Source organism: Ovis aries, chromosome 1 (genome assembly GCF_016772045.2).
Source record: "Ovis aries strain OAR_USU_Benz2616 breed Rambouillet chromosome 1, ARS-UI_Ramb_v3.0, whole genome shotgun sequence".
NCBI lineage: Eukaryota > Metazoa > Chordata > Mammalia > Artiodactyla > Bovidae > Ovis > Ovis aries.
The window spans coordinates 277,594,013-277,620,830 of NC_056054.1; the positions used below are offsets into that span (position 1 = coordinate 277,594,013).

The following is a 26,818-nucleotide window of genomic DNA, read 5'->3' on the forward strand; positions in this document are numbered from 1 at the left end:
TAGGTCCTTGATCATCACAAAAAGACCTTCCGGCTGGGACGGCCTTTCGGAATCGCCCTGAGTCGGGTGAAGGGCATGGACACTGACCAATCACTGTAGCAAGCTGAGCTCCACAAATAGCGCATGCTCATTGCAAGGTGACCCTTCTCAACCAAGGGCACACCCAGCAGCGGGGGAATCTCGTTTTTTGTTGTTTTTTTTTTTTGCTTTTTTTGAGAAGGGGAGTTTGGAGGGCACAGCACAGTCTGCACACCGACTATGAGCCCCCACACTCTGACCTTGCACACCACTGCCAGAGAGAAGTCCACGCACCCCGGAGAAAGACCCTGCGCACCGAAACTAGACTCAACACGGCCAAATAAACATAAAGCGTTTTTAACAAAGATCTAGTAAATAGAAAACAGTATGATCAGTGCGTTAAAGGAGCATCTAGGACTGACTGTCCTGGAACTTTCTGCGATTGTGGAAACACTGTACCCTTTCACTGTCTAGTGTGGCACCCGCTAACTGTAGGTGGCTACTGAATACTTGAACTGTGGCTAGTGGGACTGAGGAACTGAATTTTAAAAATCTATTTAATTTCAATTAATTTAAATGCAGGTATGAGAAATCACGTCTCTAATTGCTGTCTTATTGAACAACACAGATTCAGGAGATTAAACCACTAGATTCAAAAGAGTACCCCAGCAAAAAAAAAAAAAAAATAGAGAGAGGGAAAAAAAATGAAACTAATTAGAAGGGGAAGAATAAATCAATAAACTAACATATTCCTAAGATATGAATTTCCAGACTGTGAAATCTTTTTTTCGTTTGTTTGTTTCCAAAAAGGAAAAAACAGCAATATACAAGGGATCAGAAATCAGAATTTTAGACTTCTCCAGAGGAAGGCTGGGAGCTAGAAAGCAGCAGAGCAGTGGCTTGTACACGGGAGCCCTTCACTGTTGCTGGGATGCGAGGCGGTGGGAGCCCATGGACGCAGCCCAGAGGCTCCTCCAGGAGTGAAGCTGCAACTGCCATCTGATCCAGCTTTCCCCACGTCTGGACATTTATCCCAAAGAAAGAAGCACCTCCAGGAGATGCTAGCACAACTGCGCTCACTACCGTGCTGTTCATAATGGTCAAGATGTAGAAATAGATTAAATCTCAACTAATGGATTAAAAAGTGAGGAATATACAGAGGGTCTCCGGCTAACCCTTTACCACCTGAGTCACCAGGGGAGCCCGATGGGATATTATTAAGCCTTAAAAAGATGGGAATCCTGCAGTGTGTGCCAACACGGTGAAGCTTGCATTATCGTGCTAAGTGAAGTCAGACAGGAGGACAAACTCTGCAAGACTCCACTGATGTGAGGCCTCTAACATAGCCAAGCTCCTGGAAGCAACAGATAGAACTGCGGTCGTCCAGGGTAAGGGGAGGGGGAAGTGAGGAGTTGCTAATCAGCACATATAAAATTTCATTTATGCAGGCTGAGTAAGAGATCTGCTATGCGGCGTTTCACCTGGGGGTAACAATGCTGGATTGGATGTTCTAAATTCCGTGAAGAAAGGAAATCTCATGCTTAGTGCTCTTACCGCACTAAAAAGCTTGTGTTTTTTTTTTTTTAATCTGGATGAGTGTGACTTCAAATTATACCCAGCCAATTGCCAATAAAGTGAAGGATAAATACATATATACATATGTGTATGTACACATATATATATACATTTTTTTTCAGACCTGGAAGGTCTCTAAAGGTTTACTTCTCTCCAATGTACCTTTTCTCAAGAATCTACTTGAGACTCTGGTGTGAAAAATTAAGGCAGGAAGCCAAGAAAAAAGAAGACATGAGTTTGGGAAAATTAAGATGTAATTCGAGAGAGTATATGGTATTTTCAGGATGACAGTCAAGTTCAGGAAGCCGTCCTGCCCAGATTAGAGGAGGCAGAGGGCTCTGGGAAAGGTTCTCAAGATGAGCCGGGATTCCAGTTGAGGCAATGAAAACTGCTGAGGAAAAATTTGCATAATTGTTGTGTGAAACTAGGAAAAAACCTCAGGTAATTATTAACTCCAAAGAAAACAAAAACTTGTCTACTATATTTAAAGCTATTTATTGCACACCAGATGGCCCAGCTTTCACCATATTTTGAACCCTGATTTAACCAAAGGAACAATATAACTATGGATGTGGGTGCCTTGGGGATGTGATATAATGGTGAGTGAAATTCTCATCTATTAACAGTGAGAAAGGCAATGCCAAAGAATGCTCGAACTACCGCACAATTGTGCTCATCTCACACGCTAGTAAAGTGATGCTCAAAATTCTCCAAGCCAGGCTTCAGCAATACGTGAACCGTGAACTCCCTGATGTTCAAGCTGGTTTTAGAAAAGGCAGAGGAACCAGAGATCAAATTGCCAACATCCACTGGATCATCGAAAAAGCAAGAGAGTTCCAGAAAAACATCTACTTCTGCTTTATTGACTGTGCCAAAGCCTTTGTCTGTGTGGATCACAATCAACTGTGGAAAATTCTGAAAGAGATGGGAATACCAGACCACCTGACCTGCCTCTTGAGAAATATGTATGCATGTCAGGAAGCAACAGTTAGAACTGGACATGGAACAACAGACTGGTTCCAAATTGGGAAAGGAGTGCATCAAGGCTGTATATTGTCACCCTGCTTATTTAACTTCTATGCAGAGTACATCATGAGAAACGCTGGACTGGAAGAAGCACAAGCTGGAATCAAGATTGCTGGGAGAAATATCAATAACCTCAAATATGCAGATGACACCACCCTTATGGCAGAAAGTGAAGAAGAACTAAAGAGCCTCTTGATGAAAGTGAAACAGGAGAGCGAAAAAGTTGGCTTAAAGCTCAACATTCAGAAAACGAAGATCATAGCATACAGTCCTGTCACTTCATGGCAAATAGATGGGGAAACAGTGGAAATAGTGACAGGCTTTATTTTGGGGAGCTCCAAAATCACTGCAGATGGTGATTGCAGCCATGAAATTAAAAGACACTTCCTCCTTGGAAGGAAAGTTATGACCAACATAGACAGCATATTAGAAAGCAGAGACATTACTTTGCCAACATAGGTCCGTCTAGTCAAGGCTATGGTTTTTCCAGTGGTCATGTATGGATGTGAGAGTTGGACTGTGAAGAAAGCTGAGCGCTGAAGAATTGATGCTTTTGAGCTGTGTTGTTGGAGAAGACTCTTGAGAATCCCTTGGACTGCAGGAGATCCAACCAGTCCATCCTAAAGGAGATCAGCTGTGAGTGTTCTTTGGAAAAACTGATGCTGAAGCTGAAGCTCCAATACTTTGGCCACATGATGGGAAGAGCTGACTCGTTGGAAAAAACCCTGATGCTGGGAAAGATTGAGGGCATGAAGAGAAGGGGGCAACAGAGGATGAGATGTTTGGATGGCATCACTGACTCGATGGACACGAGCTTGCGTAAGCTCATGGCCAATCAGAGCTGTATACTCCTCTGATGCAGAATAGGTCCCAAGTCAGAGGCATGACCTCACCAGAGCCGAGGAGACATCCGGAGATGCAAGCATATGTACTTTCTGGCTAGATTTGAAACTGAGATGATACAAATCCTTAGAATCTTTTTGAGAATTGAGTTAACTCAGAGACTGGACCAAAATTCATTTCTGTCCTCTTTGGCCAGTTTGGGTGGGATTTTCTGTCAACTTCTGCAAAAAATCCTAATTGTGTAGGGTTGACATAGTTCTAAATTAAATGGTGAATTTTTAGAAGTAAAGACAGCTTTTCAAGCTCTTCTGCAGCGTTTTGCACTTAGACACCATACAACTGAGTGACTGAACTGAACTGAACTATGTAATGTTAATGAACCCAGTTTGGAAATCACCTGAATCTATGCTAAACAAAAATCCTTGCTAAACGTGCTGCAAAGTACATACAAGCTTAGGTTAATTTTACTGTGAATTAAAGTTCTTATTTCTTTATTTGAAATCGTACATTCCAAAAATCCAAGTGCCTGTAGACAAATCTAGGGCTTAAAAAGAGGTAAAGTACTTCTGTCTCTATTCCCTGCACATTCCCTTAATACTTCTTTCCTCTTTTCAGAGCATGAGGGCTATGTGACTGTTTTGCTATAGCAGATTCCATACTATGAAATAACATGTTTTAGTGGAAGGAGCACGGACTTGAAAATGGAAAGCTTGGCAAGTTCCAGAAGCTCAGGTAGACTTTCAATGCTCTCTCAAGCTTGGGCTTGCATTTCCTCACCCGTACTCTGAATATACAAGATTTTTGTCACTTCAAATTCACCTTATTAAAACCGATGGGAACGGTGATGATCTGACGTGTTTCTGCCCCATTAGCCACTTCATAGAAATCCTTCTGATTTCATCAACAGCTAATCAGAGCTTCCGGTTATGTGAGTCTAGTAAATACTATTCTTGGTAAGGTTAGGGGACCATGACAGAAATGTGGCTTTTGTGAATATTATTAATATGATGGGTAACCATGATTTCTCCTTGGTTTCATGCACTATTAGAATTAGCTCAGGGGTTTATCCTTCACTGTGCTTAGATCTGAAATCACGCAGAAACTGGCTAAGATGTTCCGCAAGCCCTTCCAGCCAGCCCCAGCTTCCTGGGAAAAGGCACCAGGCCCTCACCTGGAACAAGCCCTGGGCACTTGGTCAAGATGGGCATCTCCTCTGATCCTAGATGCTTGCCCTTTGGGCCTGGGTGAGTTCTCAGCCCCAAGTTTTCCTGAAGACCATTTTTCTTCAGAGCGGTCACTGGATGCTTGGGCCTCCTGAGGACGGCCTGGCCTGTGAGCTGTTCTGAAGCCTCTCTGGTCTGGGAATGTGAGCGTCTGCCTTCCGCGGGAATGCAGAAGCGCTTCACACCTTCGGCTGTAGGTCATGCTGAGGAGCTTGGCTTTTATTTCATTCAGTGGTGGGTACGCCCTCTCAAGGCGTGCAGTCAGAAGGGAGTTTGGGACTACGTGCAGTTGTGTGAGGCTAGCGTTTCTTTATTTCACAATTTTATCTGTGCCAGGCCAACCTGCTAACTCTGTGAGACAGTCAAAAAGCCCCAGGAGTTACGGGTTAGAGCCCCATCTGTGCCTCTAATGAGCAGCGTCACCGTAGGCCAGGCACTTTCCCCACCTAACTGCTGTTTCTTTAGCTACAGTATAGCATAATTAGTCTAGGCGGTTCTTTGCAGCTTCTTTTATTACAAGGATATGTAATTCCACACAGAAGGCTTGTAGCGTGCTGGATCACAGAGCATCTTTACAGACTCCAACCTGAGGGTCCTGTTTTCTGCATCCCCAGTCTGAACTCATCAGAGAAGGGAACACTCAGTGTGTTTCCACCAGCAGTTTCACCAGCAAAAGGAAAAAAAAAAAAAAAAAGCTACTGTTCTGGCCTAAGTCCTTGAAGTTGAGCTGGACACTTTCTGATGCTTCCACAGATTCAGTTGGAAAAATCTAAATAGCTCTGTGCCTAAGTAATGAAGCGCTTAATGACGATGGTCCTCTGAAGCTTGCTAGGGTCCCTAGTTAACTTATGGTCCTATTTACAGAGGAGAAAGACAAAAATAGAAAAATATATATATATCCATGCTAAGTTTAGTGGGAATTTGCATTTCAATGCCAATTCTTAAATGGTTGGATTCTCATAAACACTACATTTATAGAGTGTTTGATATTATATAATGGTGAAATGAATAGAATTGGGAAATATTTGAACTTTAGTTGTACTTGGTGGTATGCCTTTTTCCCCCTTCAGTTCAGTTCAGTTCAGTCACTCAGTCATGTCCAACTCTTTGCGACCCCATGAATCGCAGCACGCCAGGCCTCCCTGTCCATCACCAACTCCCGGAGTTGACTTAAACTCATATCCATGGAGTCGGTGATGCCATCCAACCATCTTATCCTCCATCGTCCCCTTCTCCTGCTGTCCTCAATGTTTCCCAGCATCAGAGTCTTTTCCAATGAGTCAGCTCTTTGCATGAGGTGGCCAAGTATTGGAGTTTCAGCTTCAGCATCAGTCCTTCCAATGAACACCTAGGACTGCTCTCCTTTAGGATGGACTGGTTGGATCTCCTTGCAGTCCAAGGGACTCTCAAGAGTCTTCTCCAACACCACAGTTCAAAAGCATCAATTCTTCAGCACTCAGCTTTCTTCACAGTCCAACTCTCACATCCATACATGACCACAGGAAAAAACCATAGCCTTGACTAGACGGACCTTTGTTGGCACAGTAATGTCTCTGCTTTTGAATATGCTGTCTAGGTTGGTCATAACTTTCCTTCCAAGGAGGAAGCGTCTTTTAATTTCATGGCTGCAGTCACCATCTGCAGTGATTTTGGAGCCCAAAAAATAAAGCCTGTCACTGTTTCCACTGTTTCCCCATCTATTTCCCATGAAGTGATGGGCTAGATGCCATGATCTTAGTTTTCTGAATGTTGAGCTTTTTTCTCCTTAAAATCCCCTAAATCTAGGATCAATTATATAAAGTTTAATTTTTAAAAGTTTTGTTAAAACAAATAATATATAACAAACAAACACAAAAAATAAAGAAAACATTTTTAAATCTTATGGTACTGTACTCTGAAGGCTTCCCTAGATAAGGAAATGGCAACTCACTCCAGTATTCTTGCCTGGGAAATCCTATGGACAGAGGAGCCTGGTGCGCTATGGTCCATGGGGTCGCAAAAGATCCGGAGACGACTTAGTGACTCAACAGCAAAAATCGGGGCCTTGGAAAGTACAGTAACACGGTAGGACGGTGGCACAGAGGGGCTGGCATCCAGCGGACAGGCGAGAAGCATCATAAATCTATCACAGTGAAGCACCATCCAGTCGATTGTGTTAGCTGGGTACCCAGGCTTAGTTTGACTTACAAATTGGTAACATGATCTCAGAATAGAACTTGTTTGTACCTAGGGGCCTTGTGAAGACGGAGATTAAGGTAGCACTGCTCTTTGGCTTCTCTTTCATCTTTTCCTGATGACTTGCTTTCTCCACTCCAGGTCCCCAAATCTAGGCGCATCAGTTAGCCTTCGCTGCATAACAAATGCCTCCTAAACTCGAAACCAGCGGCAGTATCACTTCTGATTCTTTGGGCGGGCTTCCTTCCCTGGCGGCTCAGACGGTAAAGCCTGTGCCTGCAGTGTGGGAGGCCTGGGTTCAATCCCTGGGTCTGGAAGATCCCCTGGAGAAGGAAATGGCACCCCACTTCAGTGCTCTTGCCTGGAAAATCCCATGGAGGGAGGAGCCTGGTAGGCTACAGTCCATGGGGTCGCAAGGAGTCAGACACGACTGAGCGACTTCACTTTCTTTCTTTCTTGTGGTTCTTCTGTTCCAAATCGTATTGGCTGGAGTCACTCATGTAGCTATTAACTTGCACCTCAGATGGGGCTGGAAAGTTCTAAAGGGCTTCACACCTTTGGTGCCCTAGTGAAGGAGGACAGATGACTGGAAGCTGTCTAGCTTTCCCTCTCTGTCTCTCTCTCTGTCTCCCTCGAGCTCCCTCTTTATCTATCTCTCTCTGTTATTCAGAAGTTGAGCCCTTGCTTATTTGCACAGAGGCTGCATCCAAAGAGGAAAAGTAGAAAAGCTTCATAAGTCACAGGACAAATTAAAAGGAGACTTGTGTTAAAAAATTAAACTGACCTTGTGTTTTGATAGGAAGAGGGGCATGTGTGGGTGAGAATGTGACCCAGCGCTCTCTGGGGAACTGTTCCGTCTCACCCCATCTCCCACCTCTCCTCCCGACTCCCTTGTCATATTTCCCTGTCAGGATCAGTACAATCGGGGGATTTTCAGTTTATAAATTGTAAGTAGTTGCCATCATTCTCTTTAACGCCGTGTGTTCAGTGGCAAACACGCGGGCTTTAGAGCCATGCAGAGCTGCACGTGCTGCTGTGGCAGGTGCTGCTGGTGGTGTGATGCAGAGCCAGGTACATCAGCGACCCTACCTGGTCCAGGAGTAAAGGGGACAAAGCTTAGCCGATCGGGTTAACGCAAGGTTTATATCAATGTAGTTTATCCACAGTGAATAGCTGAAATCCAATAGATGTGAGTTCCTGTATTTTTTCCCTGTTTATACCACTCTCTCCCAGTTTTTCTATTTGTTACTTTTATCTGGAAGAGAAAATTTCTTTGAAACTTTCTAGATACTGCTTATAATAATCTAAGGCATCTGTCCTAAGCCCTCTGACAATTTCCCCCAAAATGCTCCAAGCTTTGTAGAGCATTTTGAAGATGACTGTTTTCTTATGCTGATGACCTTTTCTTTCCTGGATTTATCACGCCACTGCTGCCTGTAAGCCCCAACTCGTGTTTTCCTCTTGCCTTGTAATTCATCCTCATTGCCTGATTCTAGATCTACATGAAATCCTTTGTCTTCCAAAAGGTTGTGTTTCTGGTGCCTAATATTTTACAGCCTGGTGTTTTAATCTAGGTTTATCAACTCTTTTCCCATTGATTTTACTCTCCATAATGATTTTGGGGGTCTTTTAAGCCACCTTGCTCCCAACTGCTCACTCCAAATTACATGCACTAAAATTACAGCTAAACCATTGGCACTCTTCAAAACAAACATGTTGACTCCAGTTCTTCTGCAGAACACGCTAAACTTTAAAAACGTGTTTTAAGGGCCACACATGAGAGAGTCCAGTCATTGCATTATTCAATGGCTCGATACATCCTCCGCAGGGGCGGTGGGGGCTGCAGTGCAGGGGAAGAGCAGATAGAAACTAATAGCGCTGATTATGGACAGTTGACTGACTGCAATTTTTGAGAGGACAGAGTTGAAGACAGCACATTATCTTGCGTGATTCATGCATTATTTTGTACAATTAGAATTTTCAGCAAAGAAAATCCTAACCACTGTGTGACTAGGCATTAAAAATAAATAAATGTGAAGGAGAGAATTCTGTTTCTATCATAATACTTGATATATTTAGAATAGTTAGGGACATTTTCCTTAGTGTGGTTGATAGATTTATTTATGTCCTGGATAAATATTGTCAGAACTGTGTCCTAAAAGAGTAAATAATTAGAGATCAGTTCTTACCAATCCAGAAACTCTTACCATTAGAGTTTTTATGGCTGAACACCATTTGTCTGACTTCTCTGCTTTTAAAATCCTCTAACTCCAAAAGCAAAAGTCAGTTTATATATTCTGCTTCTAGATCACTCCAATATTTTTCAAGAGTTAAAACTATGTTTTTCAACATGATGCCAGTAAACTGAGACTAAAGTTTTCCTCCAATCTGTTTTCTTTTAACTGATAATACTCAACGGAAAGAGAGGAAGCGATGCGTGCTCCTCTGGCAGATTGGTGTGTTATTTCTGATTTGTATACACGCAGCTCTCTCATTAAAAGATAATTACCCCAGCCTTGGTCCAGTTATTTGAAATAATTTCTGAAAGACAATTTCATGAATTCAAAGAATCACTCATCAAAGCATTTTGTTTCTATAATATTTTCTGAAAATGTTTCTACCAGTATTGTTAAGAAACATAGACTAAAAAAAATACAAATATTTCTCTTCATTTGCCTCTTCTCCTCCTCTATTATCTTCTTGGTGAATATTTTTTTCTAATTTTAAAGTTTACATATTTTAATTTTCAAATATAGGCAGTGGTCACTTTTAAGATTCAAAATGGCTAGTGGCTTGATACTGACTTAGATTATAACCACAAACATTTATGTCTTTTTAATATGCTTTAAAAATGTTTTGTTATGAAAAATTTTAATGCAGAAAAAAGTAGGAAACACATCACAATAAAATCCCATGCATTTGTAATCCAGCTACAGCAATTTTCAACATTTAAAACAGATAAATATAAATCTGCTGTAACAAATGTTAAAGTGAATAACTCAAGTCACTTTGTAATTTGATTTATCTTCCAAGTTTTGAAAGAAATTTAATCGCTTTCCGTGACAATTTCGGATAACCTTGGTCTTCACACCTAGACTCCATTGTAATTATTAATACTTTAAAAGTTCTCAGTTTATCTCAATGTCCTACTTTATTTCCTGCTGTTTCACTGCTTGGACTTCTCAGACTTTTATTTTAGATATTTCTGCTTCTCAGGCCCAGGCGAAAACTACCTGATCTTGTAACAATCCTCCGGCATTATTCTAGTGTCCTCTGACTCAACAAGGAGTCTATTCAAAGAAAATTGAGGTCCTGCCATTGAATTCTGAAACAATTCTCCTTTTGTCTCTTTACCAGTGCTTGGGTAAAGACTCCTCCCAGACGTTCCTCAGTTACTTAAATTCCTTACACAGAATAACTGAAGTGAATATATGGGCTACGTGGGTAAAGAAATCCAGCTACAGTTGGGAGCTGACCTACCCCTTTCTCGGGACTAGATTTAAGTAACAGGGTTTTTAAACACTTAATAGTGTGTCTTTTAGAACAAAAGATTATCCAGTATACTTCTCTACTCGTACAATTTTTTCCTAGTTTGAAAAAAAGTAGAATCAATTCTACTTTTTAAAAAGTTGACCTTTTCTTTTAAGTTGAAGTACACCTGATTTGCTATGTTGGGTTAGCTTCACGTATATAGCAAAGGAACGCGGTTTTCTGTGTGTGTATATATATGTGTCTTTCCCAGATCCTGTTCCATTACAGGCAGATACTGAATGTGGCTCCCTTGCTGTACGGCAGGTCCTTGCTGTTTATTTCATGTAGATGCTGACCCCAGACTCCTAATTTAGCTCTCCCCTCTTGCCTCCTGCTGTCCCCTTTCGTATACTACTTTTTTATTTTGACTCAAGTTTCAGTTCAGTTCAGTCATTTAGTCGTGTCCGACTCTGCGAACCCATGAATCGCGGCACGCCAGGCCTCCCTGTCCATCACCATCTCCCGGAGTTCACTCAGACTCACATCCATCAAGTCGGTGAAGCCATCCAGCCATCTCATCCTCGGTCGTCCCCTTCTCCTCCTGCCCCCAATCCCTCCCCAGCATCAGGGTCTTTTCCAACGAGTCAACTCTTCGCATGAGGTGGCCAAAGTACTGGAGTTTCAGCTTCAGCATCATTCCTTCCAAAGAAATCCTGGGGCTGATCTCCTTTAGAATGGACTGGTTGGATCTCCTTGCAGTCCAAGGGACTCTCAAGAGTCTTCTCCAACACCACAGCTCAAAAGCATCAATTCTTCGGTGCTCAGCCTTCTTCACAGTCCAACTCTCACATCCATACATGACCACTGGAAAAACCATAGCCTTGACTAGATGGACCTTAGTCAGCAAAGTAATGTCTCTGCTTTTGAATATACTATCTAGGTTGGTCATAACTTTCCTTCCAAGGAGTAAAGTGAACACACTCAGTCATGTCTGACTCTTTGTGACCCCATGGACTAGTAGCCTATCAGGCTCCTCCCTCCATGGGATTCTCCAGGCAAGAGTACTGGAGTGGGTTGCCATTTCCTTCTCCAGGGGATCTTCCCGACCCAGGGATCGAATCCAGGTCTCCTGCATTCCAGGCAGATGTAAACGTCTTTTAATTTCATGGCTGCAGTCACCATCTGCAGTGATTTTGGAGCCCAGAAAAATAAAGTCTGACACTGTTTCTACTGTTTCCCCATCCATTTCCCCTGAAGCGATGGGACCAGATGCCATGATCTTCGTTTTCTGAATGTTGAGCTTTAAGCCAACTTTTTCACTCTCTTCTTTCACTTTCATCAAGAGGCTTTTTAGCTCCTCTTCACTTTCTGCCATAAGGGTGGCGTCATCTGCATATCTGAGGTTATTGATATTTCTCCCGGCAATCTTGATTCCAGCTTGTGCTTCTTCCAGTCCAGCGTTTCTCATGATGTACTCTGCATAGAAGTTAAATAAGCAGGGTGACAATATCCAGCCTTGACGTACTCCTTTTCCTATTTGGAACCAGTCTGTTGTTCCATGTCCAGTTCTAACTGTTGCTTCCTGACCTGCATACAGATTTCTCAAGAGGCAGGTCAGGTGGTCTGGTATTCCCATCTCTTTCAGAATTTTCCACAGTTTATTGTGATCCACACAGTCAAAGGCTTTAGCATAGTCAATAAAGCAGAAATAGATGTTTTTCTGGAACTCTCTTGCTTTTTCCATGATCCAGTGGGTGTTGGCAATTTGATCTCTGGTTCCTCTGCCTTTTCTAAATCCAGCTTGAGCATCTGGAATTCATGGTTCACATATTGCTGCAGCCTGGCTTGGAGAATTTTGAGCATTACTTTACTAGCATGTGAGATGAGTGCAATTGTGCAGTAGTTTGAGCATTATTTGACATTACCTTTCTTTGGGATAGGAATGAAAACTGACCTTTTCCAGTCCTGTGGCCACTGCTGAGTTTTCCAAATTTGCTGGCATATTGAGTGCAGCACTTTCACAGCATCATCTTTCAGGATTTGAAACAGCTCCACTGGAATTCCATCACCTCCACTAGCTTTGTTCGTAGTGATGCTTTCTAAGGCCCACTTGACTTCACATTCCAGGATGTCTGGCTCTAGATGAGTGATCACACCATCATGATTATCCGGGTCATGAAGATCTTTTTTGTACAGTTCTTCTGTGTATTCTTGCCATCTCTTCTTAATATCTTCTGCTTCTGTTAGGTCCATATCATTTCTGTCCTTTATCGAGCCCATCTTTGCATGAAATGTTCCCTTGGTAGCTCTAATTTTCTTGAAGAGATCTCTATTCTTTCCCATTCTGTTGTTTTCCTCTATTTCTTTGCATTGATCGCTGAAGAAGGCTTTCTTATCTCTTCTTGCTATTCTTTGGAACTCTGCATTCAGTTGCTTATATCTTTCCTTTTCTCCTTGGCTTTTAGCTTCTCTTCTTCTCACAGCTATTTGTAAGGCCTCCCCAGACAGCCATTTTGCTTTTTTGCATTTCTTTTCCATGGGGATGGTCTTGATCCCTGTCTCCTATAGAATGTCACGAACCTCATTCCATAGTTCATCAGGCACTCTATCTATCAGATCTAGGCCCTTAAATCTATTTCTCACTTCCACTGTATAATCATAAGGGATTTGATTTAGGCCATACCTGAATGGTCTAGCAGTTTTCCCTGCTTTCTTCAATTTAAGTCTGAACTTGGTAATAAGGAGTTCATGATCTGAGCCACAGTCAGCTCCTGGTCTTTTTTTGTTGACTGTATAGAGCTTCTCCATCTTTGGCTGCATGTATATAAGTTTTCATTTCTCTGGGATAATATCCGGGGAATATAACTGCTGGTTTTATGGATAAGTCTATAGTTAGTTGTTGTTCTTCTTCTTCAAGAAACTGCCAAACTATTTTCCAGGGTGCGTGCATCACTTTACATTTCCACATGAGCACTATGTGAAACACTCAGGTGCTCCATTTCCTCACCGAAATTTGGCGCTGCCACTGTTTCCCGCTTCAGCTCTCCTGACTGGTGTGCAGTGACATCTAGCCACACTCACAGTTTACACTCACAGTTTACACGTCCTCCATCAGTAGTGATGCTGAAGACCTCTCCATGTGAGTATTTGCCATTCTGTATCAGCTTAAGTGAAATACCTTTTCATGTGCTTTGTTCATTTTCTAACTGGATTGCCAAGTTTTCTTATTGTTGAGTTTGGGGAGTTCTTTTTGGATTATGGAGATGAATTTCTCGTTAGATAAGTGATTTGGAAATGTTTCCTCTCAGCCTGTAATTGTGATATAAATGTGCTAATTTTGAAACTTACATGCATTATTAAAATTGAGCAATAGCCACAGCAACTGTTTTGAATCCAGATTATTAAAAGATTTGAGGTTGAGGACTGTTTTGCCAGTGGAATTAGCTTAAATTACCAGCACATAGCAGTAATAAGCAGCTGACCAAATGCAGTTGCATCGCATGCTTTTAAACATTTTCTATAGACAGCACTTCTCCCTGTCGCCTGTGTCTGGTTTGGATGCTCTCACTGCCCTGTCCTGGCACACCAACCCTCTGACGGATCCAGAGACTGGCAGCTTGTGTGACATTCTTAGAGGATCAAAGTCACAATAGACCATTGCAGAGCTCAGTATACGCAAAACCATAGAATACATATCCCCGGAGTCTGCTAACAGACTACCTAAACATGTCTTCCAGCCAGTAGATTCAAAATTGTAAGTCTAAGAATCTCGAAGTTATACATTTGTGTCTTTTGGCAGATATGTTGCCCTTTGACCTTCTTCATACCTATAAATTAGTGATTATTCTGTGTTAATTATTAAGATTAGTTACATGAAATGAGGTCAGTGATGTGAAGAAACAACAAGAAAGCCTAGAACAAGATCAAAAAAGAAAGTCACCAAAAATGTTAAGTTATTGCTGGGAGGTGGTGTTATGAAAGAGAATCATTGCCTGCTTTATATTGTTACATTTCTAAATTTTGTAAAATAAGAATGTACCATTTTTTAATATTCAAGGAATAATTGTGTATATGTTATGTGATTACAATTTAGTAAAAAAATGCAGAAAAAATTTGGAAGGAAATGCATGAAATCACTGATACTGAAAACAACCAGGCATACTTATTATTTTTTAAATTTTTCTGTATTTTCAACACTTTTCATAACGGGTTTACATTGACTTCATTTTCCATTTTGGAGGGGAAATTCTGTCTTCCCCCCTCTCCAAAATAAGAATAAATTGCAAAAACTGTGAAGTTTCTAATGTCATCTCATTAAATGAGTTTTCCCTTGATTACTGATTGATATTTTCTATCAAGCTAAAGATTCCTTTCTTCTATTGCTTGCTTATTACAATTTATTTTTAAAAAGGAAGCATATTCACATCTCTACAAAAGACCCAGTTTCGCTCCTTTTCATGACCTAGTGATGCTCCACTATAAATATGCACCGTGTCTTCTTTCCTTTCATCTGCTGATGGACAGCCGTGTGGGCCCCATGCCCTGGCTGTTGTGGACAGCGCCGCAGTGAACACCGGGCTGAATGTGTCCTGTTGAATTACGGCTTTCTCAGGGTATACGCCCAGGAGTGGGGTGGCTGGGTCATTTGGTAGTTCTAGCTTTAATTTTTTTTTTACGTAAATTGGGTTATTTTAATTTGTTTTAATTGGAGGAAAATTACTTTACAGTATTCTGTTGGTCGCTGCTGTGCGTGTGAGCTAAGTCGCTCCAGTCGTGTCTGACTCTCTGCAGCCCCATGCAGCCCGCCGGGCGCCTCTGTCCATGGGGCTCTCCAGGCAAGAGCACTGGAGTGAGTTGCCATGTCCTCCTGCCGGGGATCCTCCCGACCTAGGGATCGAACCCACAACTCTTAGGTCTCCTTCATTGGCAGGAAGGTTCTTTACCACTAGCGCCTCCTGGGAAGCCCAATTTCTGCTGTACGACCGTGCAAATCAGCCATAATTTCACACATATCGCCTCCTGGTTTTAGTTTTTAAAGAAACCTCTACATTGCTCTCCATAGTAGCTGTTTCAGCTTACATTCCCACCAACAGGGCAAGAGGGCTCCTTTGCTCCACACGCTCTCCAGCATTTATTGTTGGCAGATTATATATATATATATATATAGAGAGAGAGAGAGAGAGAGAGATTATATATATATATATAAATATATATATATATATATATATATAGAGAGAGAGAGAGAGAGTTATGTTTAAAAAAACATTTACTGAGATATTAACATGGATTTTCTTCTTTATAAATCTACTAAATTATATAACGATTTCCTAAAGTGAAGCCATCTTTGGCATGAGTCCCAAATAAGCATGGTGTGTTTTCTCTTAATACACTTCCACACTCAGTTTACTAATGTGCTGCTCAGGATTTTGCGTGCATATTCAATGTGGTATATGGTCATCTGTTTGTATTATACTCACCTAGTTTTGGTATCACAGTTTTCTGGGCTTGTAGATCGAATTCAGAAATTTTCAGACTTCTTTGTTCTCTGAAGCTTTAAAAGAATTTTTTATTCCTTTTGGGCTTGATGACATTGACCTTTAAAACCGCCTGGTGAGCAGGGGTGACAAGCAGTATGGAGGAGAAGGCCGCTTTATCTACTTGTCCCACAGTTGTTGATCTAGTCAAGGCTTTTACCACTTTGGGGACATATTTTGGTAATTAACTACCCACCCCAAAGTTTTCATTTAATCTAGAAAACTATTTGATAGATTTTTGCACAAAGGAATCTCATCACTTTAAAAGTCTTCTAAATTTATGGTGCTCTTAAAACTCTAACACTGTTGGTGTTGTCTCTATCTTGCCCTGGAACACAACTGCCAAAAGGGTTTAATTATTTTATCTTCTTTTGTGTTTATTGATCATACATTTTCTGAACTTGTGTGTGTGTGTGTGATCTTAATTCCCCACCTGGAGATTGAACCTGGGCCCACAACAGTGGAAACGCCGAGTCCTCACCACTGGACTCTCAGGGGTTTCCCTAGCTTTGCTTTCTGCTTCTGTAGCTCTTTCCTGTGTGTGTCCTTCTAGCTTACCCCGACTTGGTTTTCCCTTGCAGAGTCATAGCTGTGGAAGTGACCGTGCAGGCTTACTCTGTGTCTGGGAGGCTCTTGCACGTCCAGCTGTGAACCGCAGGGCACAGGGCTCTTGCGTGTGAACCGCGGGGCACGTGGCTGCCTGGCTGGAGACTGTGTCCCCAGTCTTGTCTGCAGCTCAGTGCGGCCGACACGCTGTGAGGAAAAGCACTGCCTCCAGGTTCTGCTTCTCCTTTTCTTCCCGTTCTCTGTGTCTCAGCCCTCCAGGAATAAGTTTTTCCCCGTCAGCAAGCTCCTTTCTGGCCAAGACTCTCATCTGCTTTACTTGCTCTCAGAGATGGTCTGCCCTCTGCTCCCCCATCTTATCAGCAACTCTTCCACCTTCGGATTTTAACCCTGAGTCATTCAGCAACTGATGGGTCACCCCCAGTCCCACCCCTAACGGAAGAATCTGTCCAGATCTCACTGTTAAAGCGTCCATCACTACTTTAGTCTTTTGTTGTGAGATAGTTTTACATTCAAAATATATACATTATATAACTTTAAAATATTATTTTTAAAAAACCCATACTCTCCAAATCCAGTTTACAAAATGGAATTTCACTGCTTCCGTTTTGTGAGCCGCACGGGGACCCAGCTGAAGACCCTGCTTTCCAGCCTCTTGGCAGTCTGCCCTGTGCGTGGGGCCACGGGTGGCTTTGCGATGTGCACGCTTCCCCCGGGTGATATGCTCCTCCCTTTCACATGTGTCTGCTCAGCCGCTCAGTCATGTCTGGCTTCGGGGCCCCATGGACTGTAGCCTCCAGGCTCCTCTGCCTGTGGAATTTCCCAGGATTTCCAGAATTTTCCAGAGAAAGTTTGACTATGCAGGACATAAAGTCTGGGTTAAACCCCAAAATTAATATATTGATAAGCCTGACCACATAAAATTGTAGATTTTTATGCTACATGAATATAAAATCCAAGGTCAAGGAACAAAATGGAAACAATGTCAGCAGCATATGCGACAAGAAAATGGTGACTAAGACGCAAAAGCTCCTAAAAATAGACAGAAAAGAGCCAAGCTAACTTCAAACTGGCAGAGATAACTTGAAGAGATTTCATAGAAATAAATGCAAATGGACAATAAACATACGCCTGCAGCTTACTCACCTTCATCATTTTAAAAATGCCGCTCCAAACAGCTTCACACATTTCTTGACTGTTCCCGAGAATACTCCAGCGCTGCGCCACCTCCTCTCCAGGGGTCTCCCTACCCTGCGCCTGAACCTGGGTCTCGTGCGTCTCCTAATTGGCAGGCAGACTCTATACCTCTAGCTCCGCCAGGGAAGCGATCGTGCACGTTTGTGAATACTATAAAAACGTTGCCATGCTCTCAGTCCTCGTCTGCTTTTGTACCTGACATTACGATTGTGAGATACTCCTGTGCTAACAGGCAGGCACTATTTCCTTCATGTTCCATTTATCCAAAGTCTAGTTTAATGGAATCTTAACATCCTATGTGGTGACTGTATCAGCATGCATGCATTTTTCTGTTTATGGACATTCGGCTTATTTCTAGTTATGTACATGAACACACGTGTGTATTTCACATGCATATCTCATGTGTTTGTATGTTCATGAAAGTTACGGACATGGCTGACTGGACTGTTTTGTGTGTATCGAGTGGAACTGAAAGTGTTAGTCATTCAGTCACGTCCCCCTCTTTGCGATCCCATGGACGGTAGCCCACTGGGTTCCTCTGTCCATGGAATTCTCCAGGTAAGAGCACCGGAGTGGGTAGCTATTTCCGCTATATATGGATGCAGGGCTTCCCAGACGGTGCTAGTGGTGGAGAACAGGCCTGCCGGTGCAGGAGACGTAAGAGACGCAGGCTCAGTCCCTGAGTCAGGAAGACCCCCTGGAGAAGGTCACAGCAGCCCTCTTCAGTGTTCTTGCCTGGAGAATCCCATGGACAGGCTACAGTCCATACGGCCGCAAAGAGTTGGACACAACGGAAGGGATTTCACACACACACCCACACACACACACACACATATTTTTTAATGAGTTGTTTCCTACTCTGTTTATGATGTTTTCTCATTCAGGAGCTACCAATCCGGAAATTCAATCCTTTGCTTGGGAGATTTTAGATCACCTATGTGGAATGATCTTTCAGTCCCACTCTTGAAGACACTTAAATTGTGAACAAAACTTTTCAAGGAAACCTTTTTTCTTTCTTCTGCTTAGAGCCAACACCAAGACATATTTCTCTGACATTTCCCTTTGAGGGGTCCTCTTTTAGGACTATAAAATCGCTTTTGTTTGATTTGGAAAATCTCACCAATAATTAAACGTCTCCATGGAGATGGGACTTGGCTTGCTGGCTGTCACAGATCTCTAATCTGGCCCACTTGTAGTCAGCGCTGTAACCGCACTGACGGCGTGATGCCGACTGAGGGTACACGAGGAGCCCACTGCGTTTCCAAGTGCATTCCTATAGATGTTACTGTGAAACTCGGGCCGGCATCCAATTTAAGTATACTTAAAGTTGCACCCTGATGAATTAATAATCACATTTTCAGATGCAGTTTATGAGAGTTCTATGCAGATCAAAAAAAAAATGAACACGTGAAGACACAATCTTAACTTTTAGTAGTACAATGAAATGGGCTTTGTTCACTGGCGCTTTGAAAAGAAGGGAACCCCTTTTGATCTTCTGCGTCGTGTTTTGTTAATCTGTTTTTATTGATTCACGTCTATAGTGATACATCACTTCATTTTAATATACCCTCAAAGTTTGAAGCAAAAAATGAGCAATGAAAAAACATGTAACATCAGATTAGACTTTTGCAATGAATAAAACATCTTATTTTCCAGTCATTGAAAGCATCCCAGCGTGGCCTGAGAATGGAGGTCATTAAAGGCCTTGAAACTCCTAGAGATCAGAGTCAGAGGGCTGTGACTATGACACACGTTCACTGTGGGCCACTTCACACCGACCAGCACTTGAATATGGACTTAATTCACTGGCGGACCCGGGCGGCATGTGGAAGTAGAGACTTTAGACCAATCTGGCTTCACAGACTGGCCCTTCCCTGAGTAGCCATGTGGTCACCATCAGCCTTCCAGTACTCTCCTCTGTGAATGGAGGGTAATAATGCTTATCTCACTGAGGATGAGAATTAATTGAAATTTATTTATACTGAGGCTCTAGAATAAGCCCTGGCACGTGGGCCATCAATAATAGTTAGATGACTTCCTCAGTGTAGCAATGAAACCAAGTCATTTTTTTTCCCAAATAAGTTTTACGAAGAGAAATCAGACAGCCTTCCAAGCACTACAGAGATTTGATGATGAAGCTTAGAAAAATACGTTTTCAGTTTTTACATTTTGTAATTATTCTCAGTTCAGTTCAGTCGCTCAGTCGTGTCTGACTCTTTGCAACCCCATGGACTGCAGCACACCAGGCTTCCCTGTCCATCACAAACTCCTGTAGTTTACTTAAACTCAAGTCCATCGAGTCGGTGATGCCATCCAACCATCTCATCCTCTGTCGTCCCCTTCTCCTGCCCTCAATCTTTCCCAGCATCTGGGTCTTTTCCAGTGAGTCAGTTCTTCGCATCAGATGGCCAAAGTATTGGAGCTTCAGCTTCAACATCAGTCCTTCCAATGAATATTCAGGACTGATTTCCTTTTATGGACTGATTGGATCTCCTTGCAGTCCAAGGGACTCTCAAGGATCTTCTCCAACAACACAGTTCAAAAGCATCAATGCTTCGGCGTTCAGATTTTTTTATGGTTCAACTCTCACATCCATACATGACTACTGGAAAAACCATAGCTATGACAATTATTGTCATATGTATACAATTTATATAGCATGAAATTGTATCTTCACCAACTGACCAAATAAAGACTAAATGTTTCTTTAAGTCATACAATCAACTTTTTATTTCTCTTGAGCAGTAGACCTTTGGAAAGAAAATAAAATAGCTGGATACTTACCTAATTTTACTAAAATAGAATCCAATTGAATTCAAGATTTAAATGTTAAAATTTTTTAAAAGACAAACATGTTGGGAGAAATTATTTAATTTTTTTAAAATAATTTTTGCTTCCTTTTTTAATTTTTGAGTGAAGACAGTTTGACTATGCAGGACATAAAGCCTAGACACCACAAATTCATGTACTGATAAGCCTGGCAACATAAAATTGTGAAATTTTTATACTACATAATAAAATCCAAGGTCAAGTAACAAAATGGGAGCATTGTCAGCAGCATATGTGACAAGAAAATAGTGACTAAGATACAAAAGCTCTTAAAAATAGATAGAAAAGAGCCAGGTTAATTTCAAAACTGGCAAAAATAATGTGAAGAGACTTCATAAAAATAAATACAAATGGACAATAAATATATACCTGAAACTTATTCACGTTCATCATTTTAAAAATGCAAGTCCAAACAATTTTATGGCATTTTCAGCTATCAAAATATCAGGCTGCTGCTGCCACTGCGGCTAAGTCACTTCAGTCGTGTCTGACTCTGTGACCCCATAGACGGCAGCCCACCAGGCTCCCCCGTCCCTGGGATTCTCCAGGCAAGAACACTGGAGTGGGTTGACATTTCCTTCTCCAGTGCATGAAAGCGAAAAGTGAAAGGGAAGTCGTTCAGTCATGTCCGACTCTTCGCGACCCCATGGACCGAAGCCTACCAGGCTCCTCTGTCCAGGGGTTTTCCAGGCAAGAGTACTGGAGTGGGGTGCCATCGCCTTCTCTGCAAAATATCAGGCAAAATTCATTTTATATATTTCATAATTTTGATGTGTGTGGTGAAGCAGACACATCTACTCAGCATTGCTGGGAGTATAAGTTGCTGGAATTAAATTTGGAATATGCATACCAAATTTTAAAATCTGCAGAGCCACTGTTAGCAATTTATTTACTGAAAACCTTAGCACATCAATGCACAGTGCTATGCATGTAAGAATTTTCTTTGCAGATTATCTACACAGATTTTTTTTTTTAATGCTGGATAAATCTACATGTTCATGATAGGGAAATAGTAAAGAAAATAACACTAATTATGTCTTTATCGTGGCCCACTTTTAGCTCTAGAAAAGGACAAACTCTAATGTGCACATTAGAAATGATTTGCATTATTTTGACGGGGAAAAGTAATACACAAATAGTTTTATTGTAAATTTCCATTTATGCAAGAATAAATATGAATGTGGTGATACAGCACACAATTGGATATTTTTCTGGAAAAAAAAAATGAGAAAAAAAGTTGAAAGTCAAATTAGGGATAGCAATGTGAAGCAGCAGGCAGGAAGGGGCAGGCTTTTATTCAGTGCTTTCCTGAACTATTTGACAGTTTCTCTCTGCTCTCGTATGTTTTGCTTTCGTTGAAACAATGATGTCAGCATGAAGATAAAAATATATAAATTGTAAAGAACTAAAATTAAATGTCGTTAGAAGGCGGCAGATAATTTGGGGTGTTGAAAACCATGTACTGTGTGATCTTGAGAAGGGACTGCCAAAATGACATTCTTGGGGTCAAATGATACATTCATTGGTGCTTAATGAGTTTTATTTCCCCCAGACAAAGCCAAAGGACGATCCAAAGCTGGAGCCCACTTTGATTCAGCCAGGAGACGAAGCAGAGCGGTCCTTTATCACATCTCTGGCCACCTGCAAAGAAGAGAAAAGAACAAACTGAAAATAAGCAATGTAGGTGGTATGTGTGTACACTGTGAACGCGAGCTCTCCCCTTGGTGGCAACGTTTGATTCACTAAAGAAAGGTTCCAATTACTCATTTATTGACTTTCCCAGATTTTTTCCACTTTGACTTGCACTTTCCTATAAAGAACAAACTGGGAAAGGTCAGCAGTCACAAGGCATTTCCATAATAAACATGATTAATCATAGTGTTATCACAGCCTAGAATATTATTCCAGTCAGTACAATATGGTGCTAGAGAGACTGCAAATGAGGCTGGTTGCATTTTATGAAGAAGTTATATTACACATTCATCGTTTGTTGGTTAAAATTTCTCAAATTTAATTTTCACTCCATCTGTTTTGCACTTTATCTAATTTCACTGAATGCTTTCATCCAAGGGAGCCATGAACAGATCAGTCATTACTCCATTTAGAAATTTACATTTTATGCAACACAGAATTGGGAATTTCACACCTAGGAACATTGGATTTGAAATGACATGCCATATACCTTATAGTTGTTTATTTTTTTTTTTGTAAGTTAACTTTTAGTAAATCATAGTAGGGCAACTTTCTGAAACCTGGTGGTCATCTGGCGAAAGCCACAGCAAATAACTGTGCTTATAAAAGGTTACTCCGCAGAGTTTTAAGTGGCCCGTGTCCCACAGGATTTGCCAGTTAATTTCATCATAGGTTCCTAGGACAAAGAGAATTCACTAGAAATCCAGAACTATACCTGCTTGATTGTAGATACTCAAAGGTGATTTTTCAAATCATGGTAATATCATTAATCTACATGGTAAAATCTCCAGAACATACAGCTTTGGGGATATGCCTGACTATGGGGGTCAGACATCAAGACTCAGCGTCTGACTTGCCAGTGACTTTAGAAAAATCATGTGAACAGCCAGAGCTAGTTTGGAATTGACCTCAGATGCTCAGGTTCTGGGAGTGAGGGACACAGGAGCTTCTTTGGCATCTCAGTTTACATGGAGAACTCAAAACTATCTAATCTGATGTGCACACAGTTTGCTAAAACAGTCTTGCATCAGAGGCACAAAGTATCCTCTTGTCTGAGTTTCATGAACAGAGATTCCGGGGTGGCGTGCCATCCAACATGAAGGGCTGCAGAGCCGGCTCTGCCTCAGAGCAGTTCTCTCTGGAAGCCAAACCGTTTCCACCCATTTGTGCTCCAGGACCATCACCCACGCTGGTGTTGATCTGGAGGTACTGCTGTTAAGAGTCACGCTCCGTTTAGTTTGTCTTGGCTGAGTGTAAAGATTCTCTAGGGAGACCTGTATGTCACATGGATTTCCTGAGAATCCAGGGATACACCTGAGACAGGGCTCACCACTAGATCATGAATCCTTCTCCTGGTTCCTTGTTACACCCGCTTCCATTCACCAAGTCCGCCTTAGTGACAGCATAGGAAGAAACAAATGTAACCACACCTGGCCTTTATTCTATGCAAACCAGCCAGCAAAGCACCTGAACAAATATTAGCCTGAGACTCTGAGATGCTGAAAGAAGACACTCTACTAGCCTTTAGTCCAGAGTCACTTAAATGTACCAAGTCTTAGTGAGCTTAAAAATGCATTCACAGAACGTGCTGTTCTTCCCCTTCTGATTCAACAAAGTACCGAACAGCACTTAAAAATCTTATGTAAAAAATCATAACTCCCACTAATTGGCTAATTTGCTAAATTGCATTTATTTAAGAATTACACACATCAGGATGGAGCATTAAAATACTACATGGTAATGAAGGGTGTCTAATCAACATGGAGACTCTGGCAGTGCAAGTGGTACAGAATTTCTGAAAAGGAAATGTGAGGCAGGACGAGCCCTGTTCACCATCGTATTTCAAGGAGAGCAGAGCCAGAAGGCTGAAAGACGGCAGAGAGACTAGAGACGGGAAACAATGTCCCAGTTTATTGGCTAAACATCAGTCTTCTGGAAATTCTGAATATATTAACATTCAAGTGACCAAAAGAAAGATTTCTTAATATTTTTGTAGGTCTTTGCTATTTACAAATTCCCTTTGCTATTATCATATTATTTGATTCTTACAGCAAGCCGGTACTAGATATGATTTTTATTAGTTCCATTTTAATGATGGAAAAGAACAACTTAGTTGAAATATCAGAAGCGGAACCAGCAGAGGTGGGACGCAACCAGGAGTCCCCTGACCCTAACCCTTCCCCACATCTTCTCTGATACAGTTCTGGGCAATAACAATATGTGATTCAGCTTGGAACAAATTAGCTCATCCGGCCATTAGCAAGCTCTGAGAATCGCATTATTACTAATGCCCTTCAGTCCTGGCTCTAACTTTGGAAACAGCTTTTAATTTCTGGTTTCCTTGACTGGTTATTCTATTCAGTGACATTGGGATGATGCAAGTGCCTTCAACTCAAAAGATGCCATGGCAGGCTTGAGAGCTTGAAAGGACAGTGCTGTCGATGCCCAAATATGACCGACGGGGCTCTGGGCTGGTCGTCATGGAAGGCATATGCTACCCTGCAATCACCCAGCGTGATCACTGTAGAGACATTTTCCCATCCCTTTGTTTATTCAGAAGTTGATTTCAAAGACATGTTGCAGAAATAGTTTATGGAATAGTTAGCCTTGATGAGGTCTCGGCCTGAAGCACTGTGATTTAATAATACATCCTCGAAGAGTCGGGGGCGATCGAGCATGCCGGCACTCCCTGCGGCGTGTGGGATCTTAGTTCCCCGAGCAGGGATCAAACCCTGGGCCGCTCTAGTGGAAGCGCGGAGTCTTAACCGCTGGGTCTGCAGAGAAGTCCTGCTGGCCCAGTTTTTGCCTGTGGCAGCATAGACGATTGAGACGGACCTGCTCCCGTCCTTTCTGCAGCGACCCCAGTTATGCCACTTCCGCAGCAACACAGCAGGTAGCGCCTTCTCTTAGTCAACACGTCGTCAGTCGTAAGAAAGATGGTGGTGCCCTACAACCGATTTTTGTTAGTGGAAGGTAGAGCACCCTGGCCCCTGGTAAAGACTTGGCCTGCAGTGCAGGAGACCCTGGTTCAATTTCTGGGTCAGGAAGATCCACTGGAGAAGGGGTAGGCTACCCACACTGGTGTTCCTGAGCTTCCCTGGTGGCTCAGCTGGTAAAGAATCTGCCTGCAATGCAGGATCCCTGGGTCGGGAAGATCCCCTGGAGGAGGGCATTGCAACTCACTCTAGAATTCTTGCCTGGAGAATCTTATGGACAGAGGAGCGTGGTGGGCTGTTGTCCATGGGGTCATGGAGAGTCAGGCATGACTAAGCGACTAAGCATAGCAGAGGGTAAACAACTCAAACACCATTTCTACTAAAGAATATGATCCAAATTCATAAGTGATAACTGCAATTGAGCATAGTTGGTTGCATTATTCTGTAGGCAAACTTCATATATTTCAGGGTTATAAATATGCCTTTTTCTCCGTACTTGCTAAACGCACACTTTCCAATTGTAAGAAATTTCTTCCATTCCAAAGGTTTTTGATAAAGCTTTATAAATAGAGTAGTGAGAGGAGAAGGATGTCTCTTTTTTGCACTCCTTTTTTCAATCTTGAGTGTGTCAAGATGTATGCAGAATTTAAATGAGAAACCTTTTAAACTTTAAGTCTAAGCTGAGATGCATTAGATTCTCAGTATCTTTTAAAATACTTTAGTGTATTTTGAGTAGCCTATAAAAATGAAGTGGTGTGATTTATTTTCTGATTTTTGGAGATAACCATCACATTGCTGACCTTTGCAACAGCACCACTAATGCTTCATACAGTGCACATACTTCAAACGAAAAAATATTTTCCTTCTTGAGTTTTCACAGCCTTCACTCCCGGAGCTGGCTTCTCTCTGAAACAAAGTCAGAATTTCATTTCTATAACACGATAGAAGAAGACTTATTTGGATGAAGACTGAGATATTCTTCCATGGCTTTTGGTGATGTGTTATTATGGCAAATATTTGGGGAAAAAATCATATTGGACTCTGTCCCGTTCTATCGTAAATACAAGTGCTTATCAGCTTTGAGACTCTAAGTCTGCAACGGCCCCTAAGTCTCTCTTTTCCTCACCTGCATCAGCTCTGATGAGAAGCCCGGCAGGTGCTACTTCCTTCTTCCTCTCTGAATTCTATGGCTTAATCTGCCTTTGGAACTGGTTCCCAAAGCCAAAGAATGAAGCGAAGGAGGCAGGCCCAGTCAGGGGGCTGAGTGGAGCAGAGACACAGTGGCAGAGGGGCAGGAAAGAACCGTCAGGAAGGAGGGACGCAAATCCCCCCTCAGACCCCGGGTTTCTGAAGTGCCCAGGTGGGTGGAGTGGGACCATTACCCGGAAGTAGAAGCTTGTGTTGTAAGCGCCTGCCAAGGAGAGACGCAAGACAGAAGCAGCTTTCGTATTAAGGGAGCAGGAGTGTTTGGCCTCCAGAGAGTCACCGCGAAAGAGCCCATGCTCCTGACTGCTCTGAATCTTTCTTGAATCGCCAGGTACTTTAGGGACCCCTGAACATGTCATCTTAATTTGTTCTTCCCTCAATGCCTGAGAGAAAAACACACTGCACCCTGCAAGTGACATACACGTCAGAGCTTCTAACTGTTCATTCAATGTAACTTTCAATTTTAAGTTTCCATTACCTGGCTTGTAATTCTCATTAACTGAGGTCAAAGCAAGGTGGGCAAGTATCT

The 26,818-nt window shown here is 42.1% G+C and overlaps 1 protein-coding gene across 2 annotated transcripts in view; it reads left to right on the plus strand.

Annotated features, from left to right (window-relative positions):
* Nucleotides 1–26,818, plus strand: part of KCNH8 (potassium voltage-gated channel subfamily H member 8) — a 462,169-nt gene that overhangs the window by 223,512 nt on the left and 211,839 nt on the right. For both annotated transcript variants that reach the window (XM_004003423.6, XM_060406713.1), the window contains exon 4: nt 22,008–22,135. In XM_004003423.6, coding sequence (XP_004003472.3) covers nt 22,008–22,135 — 128 coding nt within the window. The remainder of the gene's footprint in view (nt 1–22,007; nt 22,136–26,818) is intronic.